Source organism: Acanthaster planci, linkage group LG02 (assembly GCF_054643075.1).
Source record: "Acanthaster planci isolate LZ-2023a linkage group LG02, COTS_SCS, whole genome shotgun sequence".
Lineage (NCBI taxonomy): Eukaryota > Metazoa > Echinodermata > Asteroidea > Valvatida > Acanthasteridae > Acanthaster > Acanthaster planci.
Window position 1 is genome coordinate 23,113,253 of NC_141778.1, and position 27,532 is coordinate 23,140,784.

Sequence of the window (27,532 nt, forward strand, 5' to 3'; positions counted from 1 at the left end):
GATTTTTTACAATAAGACAGGCAATACTCAGGAGGCATCATAGAAATATTTCAATAAATCCCGAATTTAGGACTGATAGTTCCCAGTTCGGGGTACTTCTTTCACAAAAAGCCCCAAATTGCAGGCCTATTTTGGGTAAAGGCGGGCGGCTACATTCAGAAATGAGCGCTTAGTTTTACTTCTATTTGGGGGGTATCTTCGTTCAAAGGCGAATAAAAAAATCGTGGCTAACCCCCATGAAATTGAAACGAAAAGTCATCTTGAAAATATAAAAAATTCGGACAAAATTGTAGTGCAAAAATAGCAGTAACACTGAGGTTCCTGCCGTAAATAACATTATACGTTTGCTCACAAATATGCAAATTCATATTAGCATATAAATCAGAAACGCACCAAAACGCTCTGAACAGGAGGGAGGCTAGTGGGGGCTTTACTCCCCAATATCCCCCTCTCGAAAAAAGGTTCCAAAAATGAAAAAGCAATAGCGAAAATTAAACCGTAACGTCACGTGCGAAGGGTCTAACCCCCCCCCCAAAATGTGGCTCTAGAACTGCTCCTGGCCCTGAACATGGCCCGATAAAAATTGAAATCAAGTTAAAGGTGACAAAATGGAGGATTACAAGAACTGCACTAGTGAGGGATTTGAACCAAATCTCTTTAGGCCTGTATGGGAACGTGGCAATTGGTGGCAATTGGGACTCGGGGAGGGGACGACGAAGAGAAAGCAGCAAGAATCAGGTACTCGTTAGATTCAATTTATTTCTCTTCGATTCATATTTATTTCGAGACCTTTCGAGACCCTTGTAAGACCTTCAAAGGTTCTGAACAGAAGGACACGATAAAATACAAAAAAAAATTTGTCAAGGCACAAAACCAAATACTTCGTTATAACTTAACTTGATCTCACTCACTCGCAGCATATTTTGTCGAGCTATGATTGTAAGCAGCCCATAGACTGGGAACGAGGTTACAGCTTCCCCCAATTTCAGCCAGTATTGAACAACATACACTGATAATTTGGATTAACTTTAACCCTTTGGGCGTGTCAGCAAGCTATCCAGCAAAGAATGGGGGGCGTATTATTTTTCCTTTTATATGCATCGAAAGTCTACACTTTTTGAATATCCGCCCATTGCGTTCAGCTCACAATATCTGCAGCATCTGCGTCAGTTTCCTCCATGTTAATGGTTGTTTTGATGCAATCCCCATTCTCAACTGCTTATCAGTACTCCCTTATTGAAATTTTAAAAAGTTTGATGGGGTTGACGCCGACAATACGGACGATTCACAATATGGTGCGCCTCCAGGAGTTTGCAACGCGTTGGCCAATCACAACGCGCGAAATCTGACAACCTTTCCCAAATTAGTCTGGATACCAGATTCAATGATTCTGACTACCCAACGAATGAAGGGTCCGGTATCACCCAATATCACGTGACAGGGACTGGAGGAATTCCTCCAGTTTTCCGGAATAACCAAAATATTCCGAAGTCGTACCGTCTAATTTTGCATGTTCGGATGGTACCGTTGATGTTCGGTTATTCCCGGTTGGGTAGGTGGGCTTGTTGAACGTAAACCGTCAACAATATCATGCATTGGCATATAACGACCTCCAAGCAACTTACTTGTTGATGGGTGTGTGTGTGGAAGGAATGTTGCTGTACAAGAATTGATCAACTAAAAGAATTTCGAAAATACTTATGGATAATTTTGATTTTCTGAGATTTTTTCAAGTGCGCCTCATTAGGGAACACTCAGCTGAATTTGAACCCACCACACGTAGGGAATGAAATCGAAAACATCTGGGTTTTCAACTTGTGACCTCTGACCCTTGCGTCATGTCTATTTATATCCGTGGGTGATGCCTGACCTAAGATTCTTTATCAAGGGTCATCAGGGAATCTTTGGGCAGGGAACCAGACTATTTCCAAATGCGCATTGGGTCGACAAATTTCGCGCAATGTGATTGGCCGACGCGTTGCAAACTCTTGGAGGCGCAATATTGTGAATCGCCCGTATTTGCAGGCATATTAAAATACCAAACTAAGGAGGTGATGCACTTCTCGCTGGCTCCCTGCGATCTGCTGAACACAGTACACACACTGATTTATATAAACGTTGTCGGGGATCTTCAGCAAATTTCTGAACTGATCAATGCTGGTTTTCCTTCACTGTTTTTTTTTTAATTTGGAGGTAGGTTTCTGCAAGGTATTCACTGTCCGATATTCCCCAAGTAGGGCTACCAGAGTTAGCTTAGACTCAAACACAGCCAACAAAATGTTTTGATAATTAGTTTGTGAGAACCAACCCGATCATTGGAAGTAACATTATGCAGGCTTACTATGTACAAGAGTTGAGCTGATATTCATTAGATGAAAGCAAAAGGCCTGTCATCAAAACTCAGACAATTTAACAGGTGAAACTCTTTAACCTTATCTTATTCAATATTACTGAAATAAGTTAGAACCGAAACAGTTTCAACACATATTGCTGTTTCATTGCTGCTTCTCGCACAGGATACTTCCGTGAAGACCACGGTGCCATCGAATAGGAATGCTTGCCTTAGTTGCTGACAGCATTAAATAAAGACCTGACATCGTAATTAGGGAATGAGGTTTAATATAAGAAAAGGTTACTGCTACAAAATAATTTAGTTATAACAGCATCACAGGAAGATGTCATGAGTATTTGCTGATGTGGTATTTCAACGTTATTCGGTTACAGCCACGCTGAAGCTCTTTTCACACAAGTGCTGCTGTATCGGAAGACATTTCTGAAGAGGGTTCCACTGAGTTCGAGTTTTGTCTGTTTGCCATGTCGGATAAGGCGCTGGCGTCGAGGGAGAGGAACTCATTTCCTGTACCGACAGAGGGCGCTGCGCCGTTGGGCAGTTGGGAGGAGCTGCTGGACATTGGGAGGAATGCAGGCAAGTATGAACTGTCTCCGCACACTTCGGTGTACGAGGGTGGCACCTCGATCGACGAGCTCGCCACAGCAATGTCCTCGGGCTTGGGCTCGCCGTCGAGGCCGAACTGGCGATACGGCACCTCGACCACCGTCTCCCTCCGGCGCCGGCACAGCCGGGACAGCGACACGTTGACCTGCCAGGTGTTGATTGCGCCGAAGAACAGGATGCCCACGAAGAAGAAAAAAATGGACGGGTAGCTCATCTGGAAGGGCTTGCCGTTGATGAGCGAGATGGAGATGCAGGCCAACGGCAGGAAGGCCCTGAAGATGATGCAGGTGTAGGCGGACAGGAACAGGACGATCCGCCGGCAGCGCTCCTCCTGCACCCGCATGACCTCCATCAGCTTGCCCAAGTTGAGGAGGAATATGTCGCCCGTGGAGACGGCCAGGACCAAGCCGATGGTGGCGTCCTCCCCCGTCAGGAAGACAGCGGCTGCGGTGGCCACGGACACCACATAGATGATGATGTTCATGTACTTGACGTAGTCGTTCTTGGCCACCAGGCAGATGCGGAACAGCAAGAAGATGAAGACGCCGCACACGACACTGAAGAGGATTCGGAGCTCGCTAGCACAGGGGGCCGCGAAGGGTGACTCTAGGGTCCTCGAGGTGAAAGTTAGTACTATGGTCGCGATGGGAAGAGTGGTGAAGAGCACTGCATCCAAGTAACTGTAAATAAATTTGGAGGGAAAAGGGGAAAAAATTAAAGGGGTTTACGGTTACCCCTGTCGAAAATGGTGTAATTTCTTTTACATTCACCCGAAACGTCGATTCATACTTGGCGCGAAAGCAAATGCGAAGCAAATTTGTGACGTCAGATTAAATTTGCAACATTTGAACACTTTCCAACTCGAGCGGATGTTGCAGCACATTTCTCGCGAAGTCAGATTCGCTTCACTGTCGCATTCGCCCGAAGCATGAAACGGCCTTTCGTTTGGGAAAGACCATTTCCCAAGCAACAACACAAAGCAAACACACAATTATTACGAAAAAGGGCAGGAAATGGGAAGTTTCCTGGTTTGACCAATTTTACTGTTAGAGTTCCTTCTATGAACGTAATAAACAGCAGTGGGAAAAACCAACCATCCAGGAAATGACGAAAAATGACATTTTGTCTGCATGGGGTACGGACTGGTTTATTTTTAGATGAAGACGTGTTCCTTGCGCATTTTATTAAAGAAACATCAAAGCATCTGACAACGAGTATTATTGTTTCTTATTTCTCTGTACTATCATAACGTCTGTATGAATTTGTTTTACACCACATAAGCACTTGATCAATGAACACAACGAAGCGACCACTTTACATGTTCAGGACCTTGGATATATTTCATAACTCTTGGGAAACTGCACTGCAGAAGCGTAGTGCTAAATTAACACCGTACAGGTTGCAGCGTCATATTAACACTGGACGCATCAAACCTCTTGTACAGATTTCCAAGCAAGATAAACCTCGACTGTATCATCAAAGTGGAGTCCCTCTCTTTCATCGCTAGAGCTACTTTGTTCCTGTGCTTGTCCTAAAATAGAACCTGCAAAATTCCTTCAGTGATGACACGTCGGAGCTTGTAAAAAACTGTTGTCAACTCGATCTCGAAAACAGACACCAGCCCCAATCTCTGGGAATGCCCTTTCATGTGACTCGTGACTTGTCGCATGACCACTCATCTGGTTGGTTATCGATTGCTATTATTTATTCAAGAATTTGTCATGATTTTTTTTCTGCTCACTTTAATAAATAAGTAAACATGTATTTCAATAAATATACATCCTAAAGCTAGCGACACTGTTATTTCGTTTTCAGGTGTCAGTTTCGTATATAGAGTTGACTCGTCTTCCTTCATATCACAAGGTATAAAATGATTTTTTTTCTTTGCACAATTATGTTAAATATACGTGTATAGCATAAGCTAATTAAATATCAGCACAACGAATTTTTCAACACCCAAACCCGGACTTGCCACACCTTCGATTAGGTATCAACGACCAGCTAACACAGCGAACCAGCCCAGATTGATTTTATGGATTATAACCAAATAATACATAGGAGGAAAAATTGTCAACACGCCCATAGCTTTCAGGATTGGAACATGAAATAGCCGCGGCAATCGAATGATTCGCTTTCCTCACGTGCATAACTAATTTGTTTTGAAGGGGGGTCAAAGTGCGTCTAGCGATACGTCATTTCGGTAAGGTACGGATTAGTTTCATTTGTTCAACGCGAATTACCGGAATAGGGCTATAAAATGTCATGAGTTGTAATACCTGAAATTATTTCAACTGGTGTCATATCCTGTAAGTGAAGATAAAATACCCACGCATGAATAGACTCAGGTTTAAAAATGGTTTAAACACAGTGCTATGGAATGTAACGAGAAGCTTGGATGCATTATTGTCATGTTAATCAGAGAGTACATCTTGAACTTAGGCCAGAGATAACGTAAGTGACTGGTTTTAGCCGTGGACTGTCAATAAATATGATTATTTTTTTTTTAAACATATGGTTTAAATTCCCGAATCCCAAGCATTAAACACTTGGCGTAGGTCATAATATTGACGCATCTGCATCAAATTGCGTCCTCCTTGGAATAAAAGAGCTGAACTTTAAAGCGTAGCTGCAATACATTTTTCTTGACACAATTTTCTACAGCGCTATAGTCTTATTCAATGTATCAAACCATTTTTCATTTCTGTTAAGTTACATGCATTGAAAACTGCACTCTTTGATATTAAAGTTATCCCTGCTGTCCCGGATCCCAGACGTCTTAGGGCGCTGTTGCTGTGATTTCATCCATGGAAGACATGGTCCAGGACAAACTTTTTTTCTGTTCAAATTGCGAACCCAGAATATAGTCCCTAAAATACATTTCTGAGAAGGGTTCTTTGATTACTTCTTGCTTTAAACTTGCACGACAATTGATCACCAAAGAAGAGAAAGTTAAGGCCAGCAAAAATCTTCCTTCTCCGTCCCTTTAAACAAATTCGGTCTGACTCTTCCGAGAAAGATTCAGCACGAATGGAAACTAGGTCCCTATCTCTTTTTCCCCCCGTGTACAAGAAAGATCCCGGGGGAACATTGCTGGCACGCGAATAACGAGGGCGTGTACACGAGCTATCGACGTCTGAGTGCCCGGCCCAGCACCTGAGCAATTAAAGGTGCGGTCTACTGTCTACATAGCGCTGGACTTTAAATTCCTACAGTAATTCCAACTAACATGCGCCCCAATCCGTATTAATAAAGTCGCTCCCGAGCGGCCCCATGACAACAACGTTCTTTCGGTTTATTGACTTTAATATACGTGACAAACAGAAAGACAAAGACACCGAATCATAATGTCGACTTAAAGATGAACGCAGTCCATTCAAAAGTAAAGCTGAAAACTGTAATTGTCGACAACATGCTGCATGCACATGGACCGTTGTCTACAATTTTTCCTTTGAACGACCGTTGTAAAATTGGAATAAAGAAATAGCCTACATCATTTACATGTTATTTCATGCCCACGACAGCTGTCCCCACAGAGTTCTCTAAGAGGAACTAATTGTCACAAAAGCAGCCATTATTATCACCTCTCGAAACGGGCCGCTCCTTGCAAAATTATTAGTCTTTTTCGACTCCAGACCTGTATAAAGTCTAACATCAGGCAGTGATTTGACTTTAAAGCAAGCCAGCAGCGGTTCAAGTTCGATTCTGTGCTTGCTTTTCTTTGAAACTTCACAGTTTTCTAAAGCATGCTGCACGGTCTAGCTTCGTTGGCCGTATGTTGATTAGTCACCCGGCCAGTGCTTCGATCCCTTCCCAAATCCCCCTTGCCCCGGGGAGCCCTCTGCATCCCCTGAGCGGAGGGGGTAGCTGCACCGCAAACTTCCTCTGAGGATCCTCCCACTATGGCGGCTGGCACGGTAGTCCCTCGCACGTCCCGTGTGGCCAAGCCTGACAAACAGGCCCAGACCTGACCTTAAACCGCTACACTACATGTACTCATGTCAAGACCAAGTTCGAAAGGCTGTTAAAAAATCCGCCATCTTGAATCCTACACCGGCCCTCAATCCTTTAAATTCAATGTAACGTTTCACACTGAATATGGGAATAAAAACATATTAAAATTATTTGTAAATATTACATACACAACTCACTTGTTGAAGCACCAAAACCCAACTTGTCAAGTTGAAAAGATACGGGTAAGGGTGTCTAAAGTGACAGGATTTCGCTGGTCAGTCTGACAAATTGAATTTGTTTGTCCAACTGACGAGACAGAACGCACAGGATTGTCGATCGGCCCGACGGACTGTATCACGTCAAGATGACGAGTGAAATCTCTCTGTTCCTTGCCGAGCGAGGAAAGAGATAATCAGATTTGAAAAGTTAGGTTTGATGGACGACGAATTAAAGGGATCAAAATTACTGATTTGCTCAATTGCTGCCCCAACGAGTTTGTTCACTCGCAAAAGTATAAGATGAATGCCGTAGAATGGGTAACTTTGCATGGTGGAGGTTGGGATGCATCCGAATCTGTTGCCTTCAGCTACATGTGCATAATGTGATAGGTCTAACTTCTCAGCCAACACGCGGAGATAATGGACGAAGTAGACGCGGCTCTGGTCGCTCGTTTTGGACTCGGACACGGCCACAAAGAAAATGCTACAGCCAGACCCACCGTTTTAACTCCCTAGTGTTTACACCTGTTAAAAATACTTCAGTTCAAAAGAAGATAGACGGTATAGAAATGTCGCCGACATACCACTCGGAAGTAGTTGTGTCTTTTAAAACAAACAAAACACAAAGACAAAAATAAAGCAACCAACTAACCAGCCAGCCACGTAAAAATAAGAATTCATCGTATCTAGGTCGAATTTGGGGTCATGATACAATTGGCCATGGACCCCAGTCCATTTCTTATCAACAAGCGATTGAGTCAGTCAAGTCGAATTTACGGTAGAGATAAACCAACAACTGCTGCGTTTCCTGACCCAGCGGCTCGACAGCCTGCTCCCCAGTAATAACTGGGAACAGGGCAACAGAACGCACGAAAAGGCGGTACCAGCAGTTGTGTGCGGGTGATTGTGTGTGTGTGTGGGGGGGGTTAGTGGGTTTAAGAAGGGGGGTTAGGGGAAGGATATAGTCCCCCCCCATATCAGGGCTGCCTGTATAGAGGATGTAGAACATCAACAGCCTGCTTGGCCAATCTATCTTGTTTAATACAGAGCAGCAGGGCGTGTAGACGGTTCATTCACGGTGCCAAGAGTGGCGCTGTATTTCAATGTTCTCCACTTGGACTGAGCTAAACAAAATATTATCCGTAATCACATGGTGTTGCTGATTTTACGCACTAATTAGTTCTTTATGGTTTACAATATGATATCACAGCGTGGGCGGACGCAATAACATCGGTGAGCTCCCCCGATAATTTCAATCCCCATTCCCTTTTAAAAGGATTACATGGTTAGGGTCTTGTTTTCAACCATAAATCAACGTTACTATTCCGCTTCAATTATCGCGGTGTAATTCAAAATAGACATCAATTTCCAGCGCAGCAAAATGATGCTGCCCAGCCAATGTGTGGAGATAGGCCTACAGGGGGTCCAAGCGAAGCAAAGACGGCGGCCCAATTCCGATCACCGTCCGCTGCACAGGGCGCAGAGCTACAATGATATTCCAGCACATTTAAGAGAAAAAATCACTGGCGATATTTTCTTCCCGTCCTTGGAGGTGAACTCCCCCCCCCCGTGAGATCACCGAAGATCTTTTCGACAGGCGCATGAAATTAAGGTTTGCCCACCAGCATACAGCTAGGGCCCTACCAGTTTGATTTCAGCCAGAATGCAAAACTTCAGATCAAATTCCAATTAAAATACAGAAACTCTCGCCTCATAACTGGGCCACGCACATCATCATGATCTATTTCGAAACTATTTCCTCAAGTGAGGAATTTACACGGAAACACGATACGGTGCTTTGTACATTCACTTCTGGGCAAGCCAAGGTAGCATGAAACCACGCAGGTAAAATCTCAGCATAGTTCACTGTGAGTAGAGAGGAGACTCAAACAATCATTTCTCCACGCTCCAAGGCAGTTGATGGCACTCATCAAATAGATGTCACAATAAACAATTACACAACCTGCTTAACAACCTCCCCCTCAACTATTTGGTTCGGGGACCATGTATCTCCGAGTGTCACTCGTGCGGTGAGGACCTGTATGCTCAGCATAGGGAGTGCATTTGACATTAGAGGCAGGCCATACACAGTTGCAGTCCTATCGATATCTTTGAGATTTCAGACCAAAAAAATAAAGTCTCATGATCTTTTATATCAGCGACGCTGTGTTTGAACAGCTGTCGTTTCTCGTTCTAGAGCTACGAATAGGGGAAAAAAACAACCTTGCATGCTAGATGTATAGAAATTGTCCGGGTTTACTTAACCCCGCTGTTTATCGCTCCGTCTGGCGTGTATTCTGGCCAAGATGGATTGCTGTTACAAACATTCATTGGCATTGACACAGTGCAGTCTAACAACCCTTTAACATTGAACACACGGCTCACGTTTGGAAAAACAAGGCTTCAGTCCTCGTCAAGTTGGGCAGAAATGACGAAACTTCATTAAACCTCTTCTGGCAATGTGAGTCGATGTATGATCAAGTGCACATTCGCCGTGTCACGTAGGCACCCGATTATATTTACAGACAGTCATACGGCGGAAACATGGAACTCGATATGTGCATTGTGCAAAGGGCAATCACCGTCCGAGCGCCACCATCGAGCTAAGTGGGCTCTTAACTTGACTTGCATACAGGAAAAGAAAGAAGAAGACGCTAGCAAACTTGACCAAAAGCTGCTGCAGTCCGCATAGACCTTGAAAACTACACGTTACATCTCCGATTATCCTTCGCGGTACAGTCCCTCATCTCATCATGTCCAACTCGCCATGCGGCTACGGCTTCGTACTGTTGTCAGCGCGTGAGCAGCCGTAGCCGTACACAACACAGCCCGGTTTGGACAGGGCCTGGCTTTGTAGCTTTGCGGCCCAAAGTGGTTCCTTGGCAAATGTACATGTACATTTATGTATACAACGTCAGAGTAAACGACCTGTTAGAAGGTCAGACACGAGGTGCTAAACTTCAAGTACATCTTGTTAATTACTGAGATCTTAAAAAGTCTGCATATTTTGCAACAGGGACCCAACATTCTGAATTGTCGGTTAAGGTGCGCAACAGAAGAGTCAGTGACACAGTGAAACTGAATTCAATCAAATTGAGGTCTCCATTTCGTAATTTAGATTTCCAAGTGCAAATTTCATAAACACTGACGCGACAAATTCCTTCATAACACCGACGTGATTTACCTTAAATACCACATCCAAGCACGTTTACACAAGGTAATTGAGGCCCTAATTCTTCGTACCGCAGAATGATATTTCGCAATTGACCAAAACAACGGGGTTTCCCTTGCCAATAACGTAGTTGCTGAGCTAGCCTGTACGCACACAATGTGGAATGAACTACGTGGAATGAATTATGATATTGGACTAGCGGGTATCATGCCCTGACGCACAGGACTTACGCAACTAATTATCATCAAGAAATGTTTGTTTCGGATCTCTGGCTTATTACAGATAGGCTATCCGATCATTTAAGAAGAAACACACTGTAATAAATAGAACCTATTTTTGAAAATTGAAACAGTTCTTCAAAAAGGGGTTTTGTGACGAAGTTTTAAATTCACACTGTAATACTTTAATACAGGCTTACATCTGGAAATGTGATATTTTTGTTCTTTTACTCCATTTATTGACTTTGTTCCGTGCACAAATACACGGCAGATGTTGCAGGGTAAACAGGAACCGCAGAGACAGAGGGTAAATCAATTACGCTACGATAGAACAAAATCTTGAGCTGCTTTGTTGCAGGGCACCCGACCAAGGAACAAAGTCTTCATTAAAAACCGGGAACACGCAGCCCACAAAAAGCAGGGCCCGGCACAATAACAAGTCTTTGTTCTGGCAGCCCGTATGCTTGCGGAGGGTGGTGTGTCGCGTGCCCCTACCCTCAAAAGTAATCAAGAAATGGTTCTTTGTTGCTGTCCCAGGACAATAACGTATGCATGCCGGCTGTAGCCTGCGTGTGAGACAGGAAAGTCCCTCTGTACAAGATAACGCTGTTAACGGAAGGGTGCTAACGAGCCAGCAATACCGATATTAGATGTATGAGTCGATAAGTGACCGTAGAAAGGCCCGAACGGCAACGGCTTTATCTGGTTTCCTCTTCGATGCACAGAGGAAGAGCCAATACGGACAGATACAACGGCACCGTAAAGAAGGGGCTCAGTGACAAGCGATATAAGCCGTTGTTTTGCCAATTTTTCCCCACCAGAGGTTTTTTTTAATGCAAGTTTGATGTTGTCTTCAACCGTCTGGATGTTCCGGCAACTTTCAGAAAAGGGGAAGTGAAGTCAAGTTCTGCTTGTACATACATAGGATGTACGTTGTAATGATAATGAACCGCCGTTTCTTATCAGTACACGGGTATATTCCTGTGTGAATCACTTGCGAAGGACGAATTGAGGTTACACAATTCTCTGGTTTCCCTTACAACCAAGGTAAAAACAAAATCAGCACATTGGTTCAAGGTAATAAATTGACTCATATAGGCCTGTTATCTAAGATAATAACAATAAAAAAAATCCACTTTTATAGTATTATAATGATCAAGCTGGACATATGAAATTAAGGCCATAACATCTACAGTTGCAGGTAATGACTATAGGCGTATGGGCAGACAGAAAAAATTCCCAAGAATATTCGGTTACGGCATATGAAAACTAGCGCGTGAAATACAAACTGCAAACCGTTTGACAGATAATCTGACATCATTATTCAAATCGCCGTGGAAATAGCTTGCACCTGTCGGACCGTGGCACATCTGCCTGCTCCGGGCTAAAATGGAACCGCGCAGCCTGAAACTGAGGCCGAATTCCGCGCAACGGACCTTCACTTTTAGTTTTAGACATAATGTGGGATTGTGGCATTCGTCGCGTTTGTCCGGGATGGTTATTAACTCATCTTTGCAGAGATACAGGGAAGACAGAAAGAAAAACATTCAAGAAATATCGTCTTAGCCGACACTGTAAAATTGCTAAGCTGCGAAGGGGTGAGTCTATTACCAGCACAACACTTGGCTTCACTCGATCGTTGCGAAGTCCAATTTTCAATAGAAATCTCTGGGATAGCAGGAAACTCCCAACGAAGAAACAGCACCAGAGTTTAGCTTCTAACGTATACACTTGTACCACCATTTTGTTAAACAAGATAGGCCTAGGCCTACACTCTGAAAAAGCCATTCCAATATGTCAGTCAGTTCCCAATGGAACTAATCTTTAATAAGAAATGTGTTTTTGGCTGTGGCTAGTCGTGTTTAAATTTATAGGAAATGTTTCATTTTGCCCCTTGGCTCTTCTCATCCATTTACCTTTTTTTTTTACCAAATCGACTCTACTCAGTTCATGAACACACAGGATTCTTCAAAAGATAATGGTATATTATGTTCTTCCAAACTGAAGCCAACTTGACGTACATGTAGGCCTAGTCTGTCCAGGTAGACCTCTGCAAATTCACATTCAGATTTAAACTATTGCTTTAAGTCAATTAACCATCCAAGTCCTAAAATGACAACATATGACCGGAAATCGGGAATCTGTGCAGGTTTTCTCCTCCGAAATTAGAAGCACTCGTCAGTGCCGCCATAAAAATTACAGCTTTCCAAGGGCACATGATTCTCTCTGCCGAGAATCGCGCTGGATAGAACGCGTCTCATTCTGAATTTTAGCGTGGATTGGGTTGAGGCATGACGCAGCAACAATCGCCTTCGATGGTTCGTTGCTGATGAGCTCGGGTTCGTCAGGACTGAACGGATGGTTTAGACAGTGCATGCAGTAACGGTTGGGTGCATGAAGGGCGTGGCTACCCTCCCTCCCCACCTCTATTTGTACTGTGGGAAGCCCCCGTGGGACCCAATCAAGACGATGGAGCCTCACTACTATCAGGCCCCAGCACTTGCCTGACAACTTTTTTCCATCGAGGTTCCCGCCTCGTTGGATTAATAAACTTCAATTCTGAAATACATTTTCTTTGGGAAAAAAACACAATTTGCCAGCACACTGAATGACATCATCCGAAAAACAGTCCGACAGCTGTTTATTTATCGCAGAAAGACCAGGTAGCTTTATTTTTGTGCGACAATGTGTCATCAGTTTCAGTATAAGTTACGAAAGCCTGTTTTGAGAATATATGACGCCCGTCCACAAGCATGATGTCAAAACCACTCCTAAATTATCCGCGTACCGGTATATAGCTTGTGGATAACGCGTATGTAATGCTTCCAAATAAGATATCATGTTCACATTGCCGAAGTGATAAGTTACGGGTCAAAGTAGTAGATTTTGCCTTCAGGATAACGAGGTACCTTCCCTGCTACCCATGGCCATATGACAGATCTTACTCGACATTCCCTGCGACTTTAAGACATATACATTTCCAGGAAATCGATGAATGTTATCCAGCCATCCAGAAAGTTCCTCAGCTAGCAGGTTTAGCAACGCCTGCCGCGTGAGTTACGGCTGCCGTCCAGGTTTCCGCCATGAACAGCTCACGGAGAATATTTCTGGAATTCCCCTTGCTATATTTATCAACGGATCTTGGCGCGTTACTTCAAATGAAGTCATGAATGATTTCCCAAGTACGCATTGCAGGCAGTCCATTGGGGTCAAGAACAGGGTTCAGGGAAAAGTGAATGTCCGCTTAAGGTGGTTAAAACAACTGTAAATCAACAATCCACGAAATGTTTTCCCAATGACTAGGAAAGCCATAGGCCATGCGAAGCGCTATTCCTGTCTTTCGATATGATTTATCAGTGAGTTTAACGAAGAGATATCAAAATGATCACTGCTGGAACTACTGACGGACACCAGGAATACACAACGTAATGAGTCAAGGTTTATGTACACAGCATAGCGAATAACAAGATTATGAGTTGAGCATGTGCTTTGGAAAACATTTTTGAGCACTTCTAATGTCTAAAACAACTGTCGGCAGAACATGCTAAAGCAAGGTTATAACGTCGAGTTGAGTGTTAATACATGTACAAACTTACAACGTTGACAATAGATTTCGAGTAAGTCAGCTCAGTGCATTTTGAAAACGGTAGTGTTGAATCAAGCAAAATTGAGGATCATAAATAACGAGATGATTCAGTGTCAACTTTTAAATATGCGAAAATGATCAGAAATTTATTTCTCCTATTCAATAACTGTTTAACGTTCCAAATTGAAGACATAACCTCAGGTTAAAACGGGCTTAGCGTAGAAGATGGCTACTCACAAGTTTCTCATGAAAGCTGCATTGTGTTTATGGGCCAGTCGTAGCTTGGTGACTCTGTTTTGAGTCTCAGGAGCCACGATTTTGTCCATCACGGCGAAGAGCCCAAAGTGAAGCCAGCTGCAGACGTTCACCGCCAGGGAGGCGAAAAACAGAGTCTCGAAGAGTCCCACACCGGCATCCATGATGAACCGTTCAGTCTCCTCTCAGATCCTGCGGAGTCTGGATGCCTTGCACCGAAGAAGACAGTTTGCCAGTTTATTGAAGGTGGGAGGCCTGGCTGGAGTGTATGGAGGAGAGGCCAACCGATCGTGCGGGATGCGATCCGGAGATGCTGCTAACGACCGAGTGAATCCACGGCGTGTTACTGACAATGCTCGCCGTTGATATCGCACTGTAGAGGCCAGACAACCGCGCACGTGCACGACGCAGGCAATTACATATGTGTACTTGGGCAACAGGACTTGCGCTTTGTGATCGAACGCTCCCGCGAACTTGATGCCCTTTCCCACCCGGTGTTTAGCTGCACGACGGCTGTTTCATATTTCCAATGACGTCAGGACGCGTTTCGGGAACAGGTCTACAAGTGACTTGCGGAGGTAGGAAACTGTGTGTCGCGCGGTGCAACGAGTCGTAACATTGCATACAGATGTAAAAGTCCCACCGTGACGAGAAACTTACATAATTTTGGAGGGACATGTTCTCCCCTGACTTGAGGAGATTGCGGAAATGTTAGTCACCGACCAAATGGGTTTAATTTGTGGCAGCACAACAGGTTAAGTGTTCTTCCAGCAATCGCACATCCCGTCATTTTTTAATGTTTTGAGGTGAACTGAACTACAAGCCCCATGCTGTGGCCTACAGAAGCCCCTGTACGCGGCAAGTTGGCGGTGCACAGCCGCTGGGCATTGGCGAAGGATGTAAAGATTGCCATCCATATATATCCCGCTTTTAATTCACACCAGAACAGTACTGGGAAAAGTTACGGGTAACGAGGCAGTCATGTTTCGGTCCTGCAGGGAACTTCTCCACCATCGTGCTGGCAGATTCCCAGTCAAGGGTTCATGTTTTGAATAGAAACAAGGGATACCGGCTCTATAATAAGAGTAGTAGGCGGGGCAAGGCGGGTAATATTAGTGTAGGAAGATTAGTGTAAAGTCTTTGTCCCAGTAGAACCGTCTGACGAATTTACTTGCGAGTTTTCTTCTCGTCAGGAATACGTCTCGTATTCAGAGTTTGTTTGTGGGGAGGTGGACGACAAAGAAAATATGGAGTCCAGGTTCGACCGAGAAGATACACGAAAGTCTGTTGAGGGCGGTATTTGCACCCCATGTGCGCCTACACAGGTTTCTACATTGTTTTTTCTCCAAACAATATTTTGTTCTCACTCGAACACGAGACAAAATAAGCGAGGAAACAGGCCGGGACCGTGGAGGTGGATGTGGTTGGTTTAGCGCAGACACAATTCTAAACTGAAAACTGATGACACTCCGGAACTGCAACAGAAATCCCCGATCTTGGACGTTCCACGACTAGGTATTCTGCTCTGTCATTCTCTCTTGTTTTCAATTATCAAGTTCAACCCACAGATCACACCTCCGAATAATGAGGGCCTTTCAGGACAAGAACAGAACGAGTAGTTTCGTTTGGTGAGACATGCAACGGCCGTCGCACACAGCAACCAATTACGCGACATCAGCGCATGCAACTAACTCCAAACTGAAAGCATTTTTCCGCCAAAACCCGAGAATAGTTTCAACAATGCCCAGTGCACACAGATTGTATTTATCAGAGCACTTATATGATTTTTTTCTTTGTCGTCACATGATCCTGACGAGTAATTTTGTTTAAGTTTCCGATTTGACTACTTCCGCCGGAGGTCAAACTTGCTGTACGCAAGTGATATACTCTAGGGTTGGTACAACGTAATTAACAACATAGGCCTACACAGTTTCCTTGATTTATCAAGATTAAAATTCCCACTGTAGAACTAGAAATGTTAAAATGATTTATATTGCTACTGGTTTTGTCATCTAATTGTGGTTCTGTGAAGTCGCCAGCCATTTCTGACTCTATTCTTAGCACCACACTTGGCAGGGTGTAGTAATTTGCCACACGTATGGTTACGCAATAAAGATGTCCAATGCTTGCAACAGCGATAGGATGTAGAGATAACAGTAACGAAGACTACGAATGAAACGAATATCGGATGTATGGGAGTCGAAGATGACGTGCTATATAATTTCCCGATTTCGTCACATCCCTCCTCACATCCGTCAAAAACACATGGCAGTGTGTCAAAGCCACAAGCTCATGCATGCGTTGCAATAATTGTAATCGGATAAACTACGAGAACAACTCACTCCAAAACAGCTAGAGTGTTGCTCTTTGAAATGGGTGTCAAGGGATGACACGTGGAATAATCAGCATAATTGATATCCACGCACTGAATGCGCATCACGGCATTCCACACGACAAGCTGCAGATGGGACAGTGAAACTGGACTCGCTGCCGTGGTGGTAACCTTATATGGACATTTTACCTGACTTTCATAAATACACGATACCGAGGTATTCAATAATAATATTTAGATGGTAAATAAACAGAAAGAGAGAGAGAGCGAGAGAGAGAGCGAGAGAGAGAGCATTTCCCTTAAACAGTATTGCAAAGAATAAGACATCTCAGGTTCCTTTATTATCATTATTTATGTAAAACTGTCACGTTGTCCCTCACAATTTTCAGCATAACTTGCTTGAAGCATGGGTATTTTGGTTCAAGGATTGATGGAAAAAATTGTAGCTCACTGGATGGAAGCAATGCATGTGTTTACTTGAAGAAGTTTGCTCATTAGCTCTCGGGTAATGAATCAATAGTGAAACACTAGACACGTGGAAACTGATCGCAGTAAACCTCCCTCCATAATTCCTGCGACTACTGATGCTGGAAACAACTGCGACACGGAAGTTTAGTTCTTGAAAGCAGAAATGACGTAACTCTTTTCACAAATATGGAAACTTATGTGGGCACGAAAACCAAAAATAAAGTCCCAATGTTCGAAAATGGCAGAGCAAAGATTGAGAGAAGGGGCACACTGGGCACAACGGTGGATAAGCCAATAGGTTTGTAAACTGACAACACTTTCGAGTTCCATGAACTTGACACTTGACAATGACAAATTGCTGGCCGTGTTAGGCGCGCCATCATTTGGTTAAAGAGTCAGCCAGGTCGCAGCGGGACGAATACTGAACAACACCTAAAGTTCCTGGGGTTATCCCGAGCAATGCGTCATCGTCATCTTACTGGCCTGGACCTTTGCTGTCCCCTTTAAGATGCACACTCTGTAAGTTCCCCGAACGCGATCCTTCTGTTACTTGGCAAAAGGTGCCTGCATATTTCACCCTTGGCCTCCATAAGCAAGTCTGACGGAGAGACACTGTTCCAGATTTTCTCTTTTATTTTCCAAATGATGTGATGTGATTTGGAAGATTTTGTTATATTTCACAGAAGTAACCTTTACGTGTGCATGATTCTGATGAGTTAACACTGAATAAAAACGACACTGATAGATTTACAAGGCAATCGTTTTGCTTTCTTTTTGCTAATTTCTTGATCAATTTGTTCATGTTTGACTGAACTTTTTACGGCTTCCGATCACTTCGTCACTTTAGTTCACCGCTAAACGCCAACAACGGCAATCCAAGCTGAATGAAGAGAGTCTTCCGTCTTTTCATAGCATTTACTTTGACATCTTCACAAAACAGCAATAAATCCGTTTTTAAAAACAGCAATTAAGCCGTTTTTAAAAACAGCAATAATTTTTTTCCATCAACTACAGATAAATGCAAGTTTCAGGTGTAACACACGCAATCACACACCCAACGAAGAAGAAATGTGCTTAACGTGTGTTACTTGACCGTGGTTTATACTATGATTTGAGAGCACTTATGGGAGCAAGTACGCATGCACGAGTGGGTCGCGTGATTATTTGTTTCGGAACTCCGAATGCACGGATCATAGTTCGCTCTATGTATAGACTGACGTCACCACGCGCATGACTTGATTCCAAACTATCTGTAATTATTGTGAATCACGTGATTGCATTTGAGTCCTGTGAAAGAACGAGTTCTTTCGTTTTCATTTTTGACTGGGAACCGGTGCAGTTTCAATTATATCGATCACATGACGGAGATGAAACTGTGTTAACTCAAAATTAAAACTAACAGCGAAAGTGACCGTAAACTGTGCGAAGTGGAGAGAAAAAGGCCGAATTCCAGGCCGCTTTGTCGATTTCACTTGAAAGTGCATTTACTTTCCCGCAAACGAAGTGAAACTCTAAAATTCGCTGAATCCAGACACAAAGACCATTCCAGACACAATTATAGACAATTTCATGCTGCGAGAAAACCAGCATGTCGAAATTAACGTTACATGATATCCCAGGTATTTATTATGCGCAAACTAGTTCGGAGAATAGCTATGTAAAGTATACTACTGGAACACGACGACTGGCATAATTGGCCCCTTAAATCAAAACCAAATTCACACATACCCGTGAATCTGTTCTCGGTTATGAAATGAATTCATTTTAACGGGAAAACAGTGCTTATTCGGGATCGCTTACCATGTTTGTGGAATTTACCGACTGGATGTCAAAAGGAAGTTGCTATATTTCCAAAAACAATACTGCAAAACAATAATTCCAAAAATAATAATAAAGTGGAGTTTTCAACATTCGTGCATTATATTCCAACTTATAATAGTGAACGGTTTTAGTACTGTATAATAAAAGACAGAAAATTAATCACAAATTGGAAAACAAAGCTGAAAATCCATGTCATCAGTTACTGATCGCAAACAGGCAGATCGCACACTAGAACGATTGAATATGACGATGTTAATTTTGCCTGATTCGAGCAGATTTAGCCGCTGGAAAGGACATGGTAAGGCTTGGAAAGCAAGTGTAGAGGTCATTCCAAACAGGCATATTTGACCTCGTGCCAGCAAATAACACGCGGTCACAGTCACGAAAAACACAGTGGTAATACCCCAATCAAGGCGGTGTACCAGGCACGAAATGGGACGCATAGGGGTACCCCCCAAGTACACTCCTTATACACACTCTGGCTTATTGTTACTTAACACCCCCCCATGTCTGAAAAGAATTCCTGAGATACCAGTATAACAACGACCAACAAAAAGGCGCGGGGGGGGGTTCTCTCTGTCCCATAGTTTGCATCAAATGTAGGCTACATGTACGGCGGGCACCTAATGCATGTCAATACAATAACTACATGACATCTGATGTCACCGAGCTTAAATTCTTGTACAAATTACCACGTTTTTTTTCTTTTTCTTTGCGCGCACGTTCATTTGTCTGACTGAACACTAAATGAGCCGGGTTCCTCTGACAATCCCACTTCGGGGGAGGGGCATGAATTCGGTTTGGTGTTCCACGCCCGATCTTTTTAAAACTTGGAAGGCACATAGAGAATCTGTATGGAAACGCATCTATGATATTTCAATTCAGGCTGACTATTTGTTTTGTTGTAAGCTAAAGTGTTGGCTTGCGTGCATTCAGCATGTCAAAGGGAACAGTTAACATTTTGGCTAACTTGTCTCGGTAAAACTCTCATTTTCACAAAAGTGGTGTCCAAATGAAAGCCAGATATCTGGAAGGCTCTCTTTGCGTTTATCTTTATACTCCTCTCCCGTATGCGAAAACTGTTACCCCTTCTAGTTTAAATGTGTTAAGAAGTGCTTTTTTTGAACATTAAAAATAGTTCATGCTTTTCGCCGGACAACTGTTGCTGTGATCTTCATAAGTCTTTCTCCTCAAATTGTGAGCCCAAAATTTGCTTCTAAACAAGATATCTGAGAAAGGCTTACTAACTTCATTTGCTTTTCGTTTTCTGTACAAGTACATTGCAATGATTTTGCAGGCACATATCTATTATTGAAAATCATTTACGAACAACGCACTGATATAAGTTTGGAAATCACGTTCTTATCAACAATCAGAAGTTCTTGCGACAATTGTTTAGTGAAATACTAAATATGATTATTTTGAATGAGATTTTTAAAAATTAACTGTAGACAATTTACCAAGACTCAAATTCTACTCTTCTTATACGTGAAGTAGGCCTACAAAGAGAACAGGAGGATCAGAGCCGCCACCACGAGAGGGCGGTATTCCTTTGTTTAAATAGTAACTGTTACCAGTGATTACACAGGCGGCTGGAGCAAAGGCCAGCTCTGAATGACTTGGCTTCGGCCACCAAATAGACGGAGCTCTTGCGTGATTTTAACAGCCAAGTAATGCAGAGAAAACAAAATTGTGTAGAGGACGCAGTGTTACTCGTGGAAAGTTGAAGACGGGTGTTTCTCCATTCGTAACACTTTTGCATAGGGCCATCCAGCGTGTTAACATGGCCACGTGTGCTTCAACTTCACAACAATCGACCCCAATTTTGTATGGCAACAGCGTTTGCCTAAAGATGTAAATTTTTGCTGTACTGGTGTTGAAGAGGGATGCATTTTCATTTAGTGCTAAGCTGCATTCATTATGTAGTGATTAGATAGGTAAGGTTTTTTTAATTTCATTTATTTATTAATTAAAAGGAAAAAGGCGTGACTTATTATTATTATTATTACCCTATTTTTTGGTTTCTGTACTTCTGGCGGCCATCCTTGGGTTCCAGAAACTACGACTATGGCGAAGTAGAAGAAAGATCAAGGTGGAAATTCGATTAAAAAAATAGTTTCAACGTTTTTATGTATAGGTGCTTGAGCGGAAACCGGAGGCCAATGAATCGGGGAAAAATAGAAACACTTACGTTAAAACCCCTGTTTGAATAAGCTGTATCTTCGACAAACGAACATAGTGACAATGTCACAAACGCCAGTTACGACTAGACTTATTAAGTAGGTAAAAGTAAGTAACTACAACCATTAACACGAAATGAATCACGAGGAATAACAATGCAGGTCCTGAATGGTCTATTGGATATCAATGGAAAAATGCTCTTAGATTCCATGTTACCAGGGGATTAAATGGTTACCACATACTCTTTCTAATCTCTCATCATGGGTCATAATTGAAATAAAATAAAAATGAAAGCAGGGGACAGCATAGACAAAACAAATCGTCTCATCGGGAGGCAACAAAATGTGAAGAAATTATAAACAACGCCCTCTACTTTAGTACATTTCATAAACGTAAACAACAGAGGGCGCTATTCATTAGGACTTTTCGACTGAAGGCGCGGAAAGCGTCCAGACCAGAGTGCTTTAAAAAATCTGTAAAATTGATTACAATTCTCCAAGATGTATGAAACTCGAATTAAAGTAAAGCATACATGTCTTTCCTTCTTTTCCTATCTTTCATTTCCTGTTATATTTGTGCGGGAGTGAACTCTGAAAGAAATCACCCGTATCAGCATTTTGAAAAAAAAAAAAGGCCCGCAATCCACTTCAAAATAGAGCAATCTCGAATTAAACCGCAGAAACTGTGACGCCAATTCAACCCCCTGGGTGTTATCAAAGGACTACGCCAGACTGGGTGTCGTCTAGCGATTTAACTCGCTCACTCGAAGACCTCCATTTCCATTTTTTTAGAGAAATTTCCACAGATTTGGTTTTTGAAAATTTAATGTTTTGAAACTCCATTTCTTGGCCAAGCCGTCGCGCTCTAAATGCTCCTTGGCACTAACCCCATAAAGACTACCAAGACAACACCAAGATCAAGAACGTCAGTAATTATTGTTTGCGCCGGCAGGATCAGGAATACGTGAACCACTCTTTTGGCGCCCAAGGGCAATAAATCCGGTGCAGTATATTAAATCTTGTTATGTTGTTTACTGGCCTGATGGACCGGTCATAGGGCGATGAAATCAACATATAAGTCAATGCATTGATTTGTTGACAGCCAAATCAAACCGTCGATGATTGATCCTACATGTCATAATGTATCATTTTCCAAGCGCACCCTCTGGCGTTTGGTTGATGAGGGATCTGGGACACGACTCCAGGATGATGTCTCGGCACCGGGTCGTACACCAGACTTAGACCCATTGTGTGAAAGAACGAAGTGAAGGCTAGAAGGGACCTCCAGTGCCGTGCTACCAGAACATGCTATCATTCTGATAGCACCTCTCCCATGTTTATAATCCTACCCATCTTCCCAGCGATGTCCGGCCAGCTGACGAGTGAGTTTCTTGCAAGAGAGGAAAGCCAAAATATAGGCTGCTTTCCCGGGACTAGGGGCGCTCACGAAATGAAGCGGAAGTAGCAAACGGCTTGTGTCGGGTGGCACGGCGGCGCAAGTTCAAAGTTGGATACTCCAGACACTTCAGAAGACAACAGTTGCTGTTTCACCTGGTTACCTGAAAATGTTAACGGCCTCCCAGTGGTTTTCATAATTTGGAAAAAAAAGCAGAAAGGGCCAATTGTTTACACAAAGGCAAGAATTCATTTTTGGCTGAACAATTCATTAGTGAGCATACACAAAAATGGAGTTAACTCTATCTCCACCTCACAAACAATTGACGGGTTATGAGAAATTTGCAGGAAACACGAAAGAGAATGTCTTCAAGTTTAAAAGAATCTGCCCATTCCACGTCCCTGCACAGCACCCAATGCTTACGTACGTTACGTAGTTCCCGAAGCATCATTCGCAGAAGCATCAGCAACAGGGTGACCGTCATCAAGGACAAACTCTCTCCTTTCCCTTATTCAAAAGCGTCGCATGACCAAGAAAAGGTCCCGGACGCTGAAGTACAGAATTTAGTTTCAACAGTCCTTCCATGTATGTTACAGCTATGTACATGTACATGTATCTGAGTTTGAAACTATGAGAAAATGGAGAGAATCAACACTGTGGTTTCAAAACCTTTGTGCACCAAACGACAACGCCATAAGTCAACAAATTACGAAAGCTCAAAGACTTCCTATTTACGCCTTGAACTCTGATCGTTCCCAGCACTATAAATCCGTGCTGTGGAATGTCACCGCCGGTCATCATTGTGAAGAAAACCTCGGCGTGGTAATGACATGTCCACTGGCCGCTTGCAAGGGGTTTTGCCCGGCATTTTTATCATGAATCATCACCCCACCATGCCTCCCCCCTTTTCCTTGTTGCCAAGGCAAGCACTGACTTCTCCGGGGGGGGGTGGACACTGGAGCTGTTGAGTGAAGAGTGTGAGACAAACACACGAGGTCAACATGGTTTCTCTCACTCTGTTGGAGTCTGGACCAACCTGACCGAATTGAGTCGAGAACTCAAGTCACGAGAAAAAAAGGGGAAACAAGAAACGGAAAAACGAGAAACGTTCAGTGTTTCACTAGATTAAGGACTTACAATGCAGATTGGGCATAGTATCTTGTTTTTGCTACATTGCAAAAGGGGTTGAGCAACCATGATTTCAAGTACTGGTCTATAAATATTTACTTCCCATTCTCTGGTCAAGTGGTTATAATTATAACTACAGTATACATGTATTTGACCAAGTATGTCTATGACGGAGAATGCCACGCTACATCTCGACTTCCACCCGACTTTCATTGCCCAACGTTTTATATTATAGCAGTTACGTAATAAGTAAAGTACGGATAGAAAGTGGTGCCAGAGTGTGACAGTGCTTCGGAGATGACGGATTAAAAAACCGGTAGATGACACTGTCGTTATGACATAGTAACTGCTACATGTTCTGTCATACGACACAGTAACTGGTATACTGTGTACTGTCATATGACAGGTAACTGCTACATGTTCTGTCATTATGACAGAGTAACTGGTACATGCTATGTCATATGGCAGAGTAACTAAGATATTGTGTACTACTGAAATAGGAGTAAAACCTGTAACGACAGGGAATAAACAGCTATAGAACTCATATAACGGAGTGATAATTGGTCCGTGTGCTGTGTTCTATCTACTGTCATATGGTGAGGTGTAACTGCTACATGTAGTGTTATTCTTTATCTGCAAGCTCGCAACAGAATTTATGGATTACGGGAGCCCATTTCATCATGAAGTAGCTATCACCAAATATAAAACCTGTCAGGCGTGCCAACAGGTTTCGTAAGAGTTCACAAAAAGGTCTGAGGTTTAGCTAGCAACGTAATCACTGCAAGCATGCATCCGTGTTTCCCCAATACCCAAACGAGTAAATTCAATGAGTAAGAAGATTAAATTTCTCCACAAGACTTAAACAAGAAACCACAACTACAGGGTTTTAGACGCAGAACGAGACCATATTATTTAATCAAGCGCCAAATTACTAATTATTTGGGTGAATAATACTAAGACATTTCGTAGATGCAGTCTGTAAGTCCCCGTTAACGGACACACATTTTATGTGAAAAAAAACTCAATAAGAAAGGGCCAATGTCCCTCGAATTGAACTTGATGTGAATTCAACTTTCTGTGAATTACCAGAGTGAACATTCGCTGCTCCATCAGATACTTCGCATCGACATTCGCGTCAGCTGTATTAAAATATGTTAATTAAAGCACAAACAGGGGGTTAACATCCAAATTATACTTAAACCCACATAAAGAAAATCTTTATAAATCTTCGTTATTCACACCTTTTAGGTATTAGAAGGGTTAACATTACTACCTTCTGTCATGTGGAATACATATTCCATTTAGCCCGTTTCTATAAATTTACGTTTCATTTCGTTAGAAAAGAATTTTTAGGTAACATTTTAACCATTGTTAATTCATCAGAAAAGTTAAAACTAAAAAACAAAAAACAAAACAACAACAAAAAAACTTCTGCGCTGAGAATACCACGTCTTTGAAAAACGTAAGCGAGTTGACTATGCGATCCTGGACGAAATGTCTTCACAAATCCTGCCAATGCGGTCGTGGATAAAACAACTGTCCCCTTTTTGAATCATTCTTGAAGCGCACGTTCATTTCGCTCAAAGGGTAAATTCAGCACGCCGTGCAAGACTCTTTGGTGGTCCCTTCAAACAAATCCGCTTCCGTGAATCTTTGCATCCAAGGACATTTTCAAGGCCAGCCAAGCTAAAAGCCCAAACAACTTAACTACAAAGCCTCCCCTGGGGGAAACTTACAAAGCACTTGCCCTTGTGAAAATACCCCACACCCTCGCGATTTCCTGAGGATTTGTTCTAACGGACTCTGACTACTTCCCTGGAGCAGTTCAAAAAAGCACGTCGTTTTCCCAAGTGCATTTCTCATGCATTTCATTGTCTCACTAAATAAATACATGTACGTACATGTACATGTTGTACTGTAAACTACACGTACATGTATACACAACAACAGGGCTTGTGTTGCTTTTAGTTTGTGACTTTGTGCAGAATATGGTGCGAAGACCAGTTTGATATCTTCAGCACATCTTTAAACCACACTCCAAGAGTTGACCACCTGCAGTGAGGTACATGAACATCTGGCCGTTAATTAATCCCCTGGCTTCACAAATAACACAAGCTCAATGCATGTACTCGGACAGGTACCAACAATAGTGAAAAGTCTGTAAACAATAAAGTAGTCTGAAGATAATCTTTGGCGGAGAAATTGAGCTTTCTTTCTTTTTTTTGGTGGTTGACACCGTCAAAGAAGGTTCAATGGAGAGGAAATATGCTCTTCCAATCAGATACAAGTCCTGGACACAGCCAGCAATATCTTTTTGGGAGACTGTTTCCAGTGAAACAGCAGCAAAGTGAGGGTTCGACAGTTTTTCTGGGCTTCCGGCTGACGCCGCGGTTATCCAGGGCAGCAGCAAATGCCCTTCACTTTGAAAATCCAGATGAGTTTTCGGGGGGGGGGCTTACCAAACCTCTCCACGGCGTGTGTACCAACTCGATGGCTGTCACAGACAGAGAAAGTATGATACACGCAAAAACAGGACGGACGGACGGATAGAGGAACTCCCCAGCTACAAGTCTTCGCTGACCCTGGGATCGATATCATCCTCGCTAGTCGTCTCTTTCCCCTCGTCATTTCGATGGTATTTCAGGTAGTACTGTTTCGGTGGCGCGTAACCGAAGGTTATAAAATCCAGGATGTACTTGTCCACGTACTGCTGGATGTAGATGGGGTTCACCGCGCCGATGAGCGCCTCCACTTTTTCCTGGGTGGTGGGGTTGTACCACCCCTGGCGCGGGGGAAAGTAAGCCCCGGTGTCACCCTTGATCTTGCCCAGGACGTAATTGGCGTCCTCGCTAAGCTGCTCGAAGGAGCCGACGAAATCGTATTGCACGGCGCAGGGCTGGCACAGTAGGTGCATGGGCTTCCAGTGCTGGTCCATTTTGGTAGTCCGCGTGTCCAGCAGGTACCGGATGAACTCCTCCAGGGTGATGTTGGTGTCTTTCCCGTCCCAGCTGCCCCGGTACCGGTGGATGATCCTGGGCGCGTACCGCTGCTTGTACTGGCTCAGGGCCTCCTCGCCGAACTTGTTCCGGAAGGCCGACAGCAGCCGCTCCACCGGGTTGCGCACGAACATGAATTTGAAGTAGTTCCGGAGACGGTACTGGATCTCCTTCTTTGAGAAGCTGTCCAGGAAGACCAGGCCGTTCTTGTGGTCCATCTTGATCTTGGCGCCGATGTCCCCCAGGGTGCCTTGCATGAACTTGATGACCCGCTTCCAGTTAGAGCAGGCCACCTTGGGTACGTAGCAGTAGAGGAACCTACGCTCGTCGTCCACGATGATCTGGTGGGTCAGAGCCTCGCGAGCCGCGGCGTCCAGCATCGAGATGTCGTTCAGCTGCTCCGCCTGGCAGATGGAGTGGATCGTATGGTTGCGGATGGATCTAGTGATCTGAAACAAATCAAACAAGTGGCAACATGAAATAAACATTCGCACGATATGATGTTAAGGTGAACTGATTAAGTTTGTTTTGCAAAATAAAATAACTGCTAATCTCATTACACCTGTTCTGACCCCTACATCTGAACAAATGTAAAGACATACAGGCTAAATACTGAATGAAATAAAGTATATGTATGTATGATGTACCAGAACAGCAAAAACTACACAAATCAGCTCAATACCAAAAAGCAATACATATCCCCCGAAACTAGAAACTAACTGGGCTGAAACATTTTTCAGTCTGTGAACTATTGCAGCACAGTCAGTCTGCTGCCCCCTTCAATTAAAACGCATCATTGCATTTCCATGACAAAAAAAATTCATTTCATTTGCATGTAACGACGTACATGTCCAT

At 43.3% G+C, this 27,532-nt stretch overlaps 2 protein-coding genes across 5 annotated transcripts in view; both read right to left on the minus strand.

Moving 5' to 3' along the window:
• Positions 1-750: 750 nt before the first annotated feature.
• On the minus strand, positions 751-16,103 carry LOC110984101 (uncharacterized). The gene is made up of 2 exons (XM_022243924.2): positions 14,339-16,103; positions 751-3,636 (listed from the first exon to the last, which is right to left on the minus strand). The coding sequence occupies exons 1-2, from the start codon at positions 14,518-14,520 to the stop codon at positions 2,742-2,744; spliced, it is 1,077 nt and encodes a 358-aa protein (XP_022099616.1). The 5' UTR covers positions 14,521-16,103; the 3' UTR covers positions 751-2,741.
• Positions 16,104-24,565: 8,462 nt separating this feature from the next.
• Positions 24,566-27,532, minus strand: part of LOC110984100 (carbohydrate sulfotransferase 14-like) — a 34,693-nt gene continuing 31,726 nt past the window's right edge. For all 4 annotated transcript variants that reach the window (XM_022243923.2, XM_022243922.2, XM_022243921.2 and 1 more), the window contains exon 2: positions 24,566-27,126. In XM_022243923.2, coding sequence (XP_022099615.1) covers positions 26,245-27,126 — 882 coding nt within the window. In that variant the 3' untranslated portion in view covers positions 24,566-26,244. The remainder of the gene's footprint in view (positions 27,127-27,532) is intronic.

Coding starts and splice junctions, on each gene's coding strand:
- LOC110984101 (XM_022243924.2), bottom strand. CDS start 14,520: ATGGATGCCGGTGTGGGACTCTTCGAGACTCTGTTTTTCGCCTCCCTG. Junction 3,637..14,338: donor GCAGCTTTCATGAGAAACTT/GTGAGTAGCCAT, acceptor ATTTATTTACAG/TTACTTGGATGCAGTGCTCT.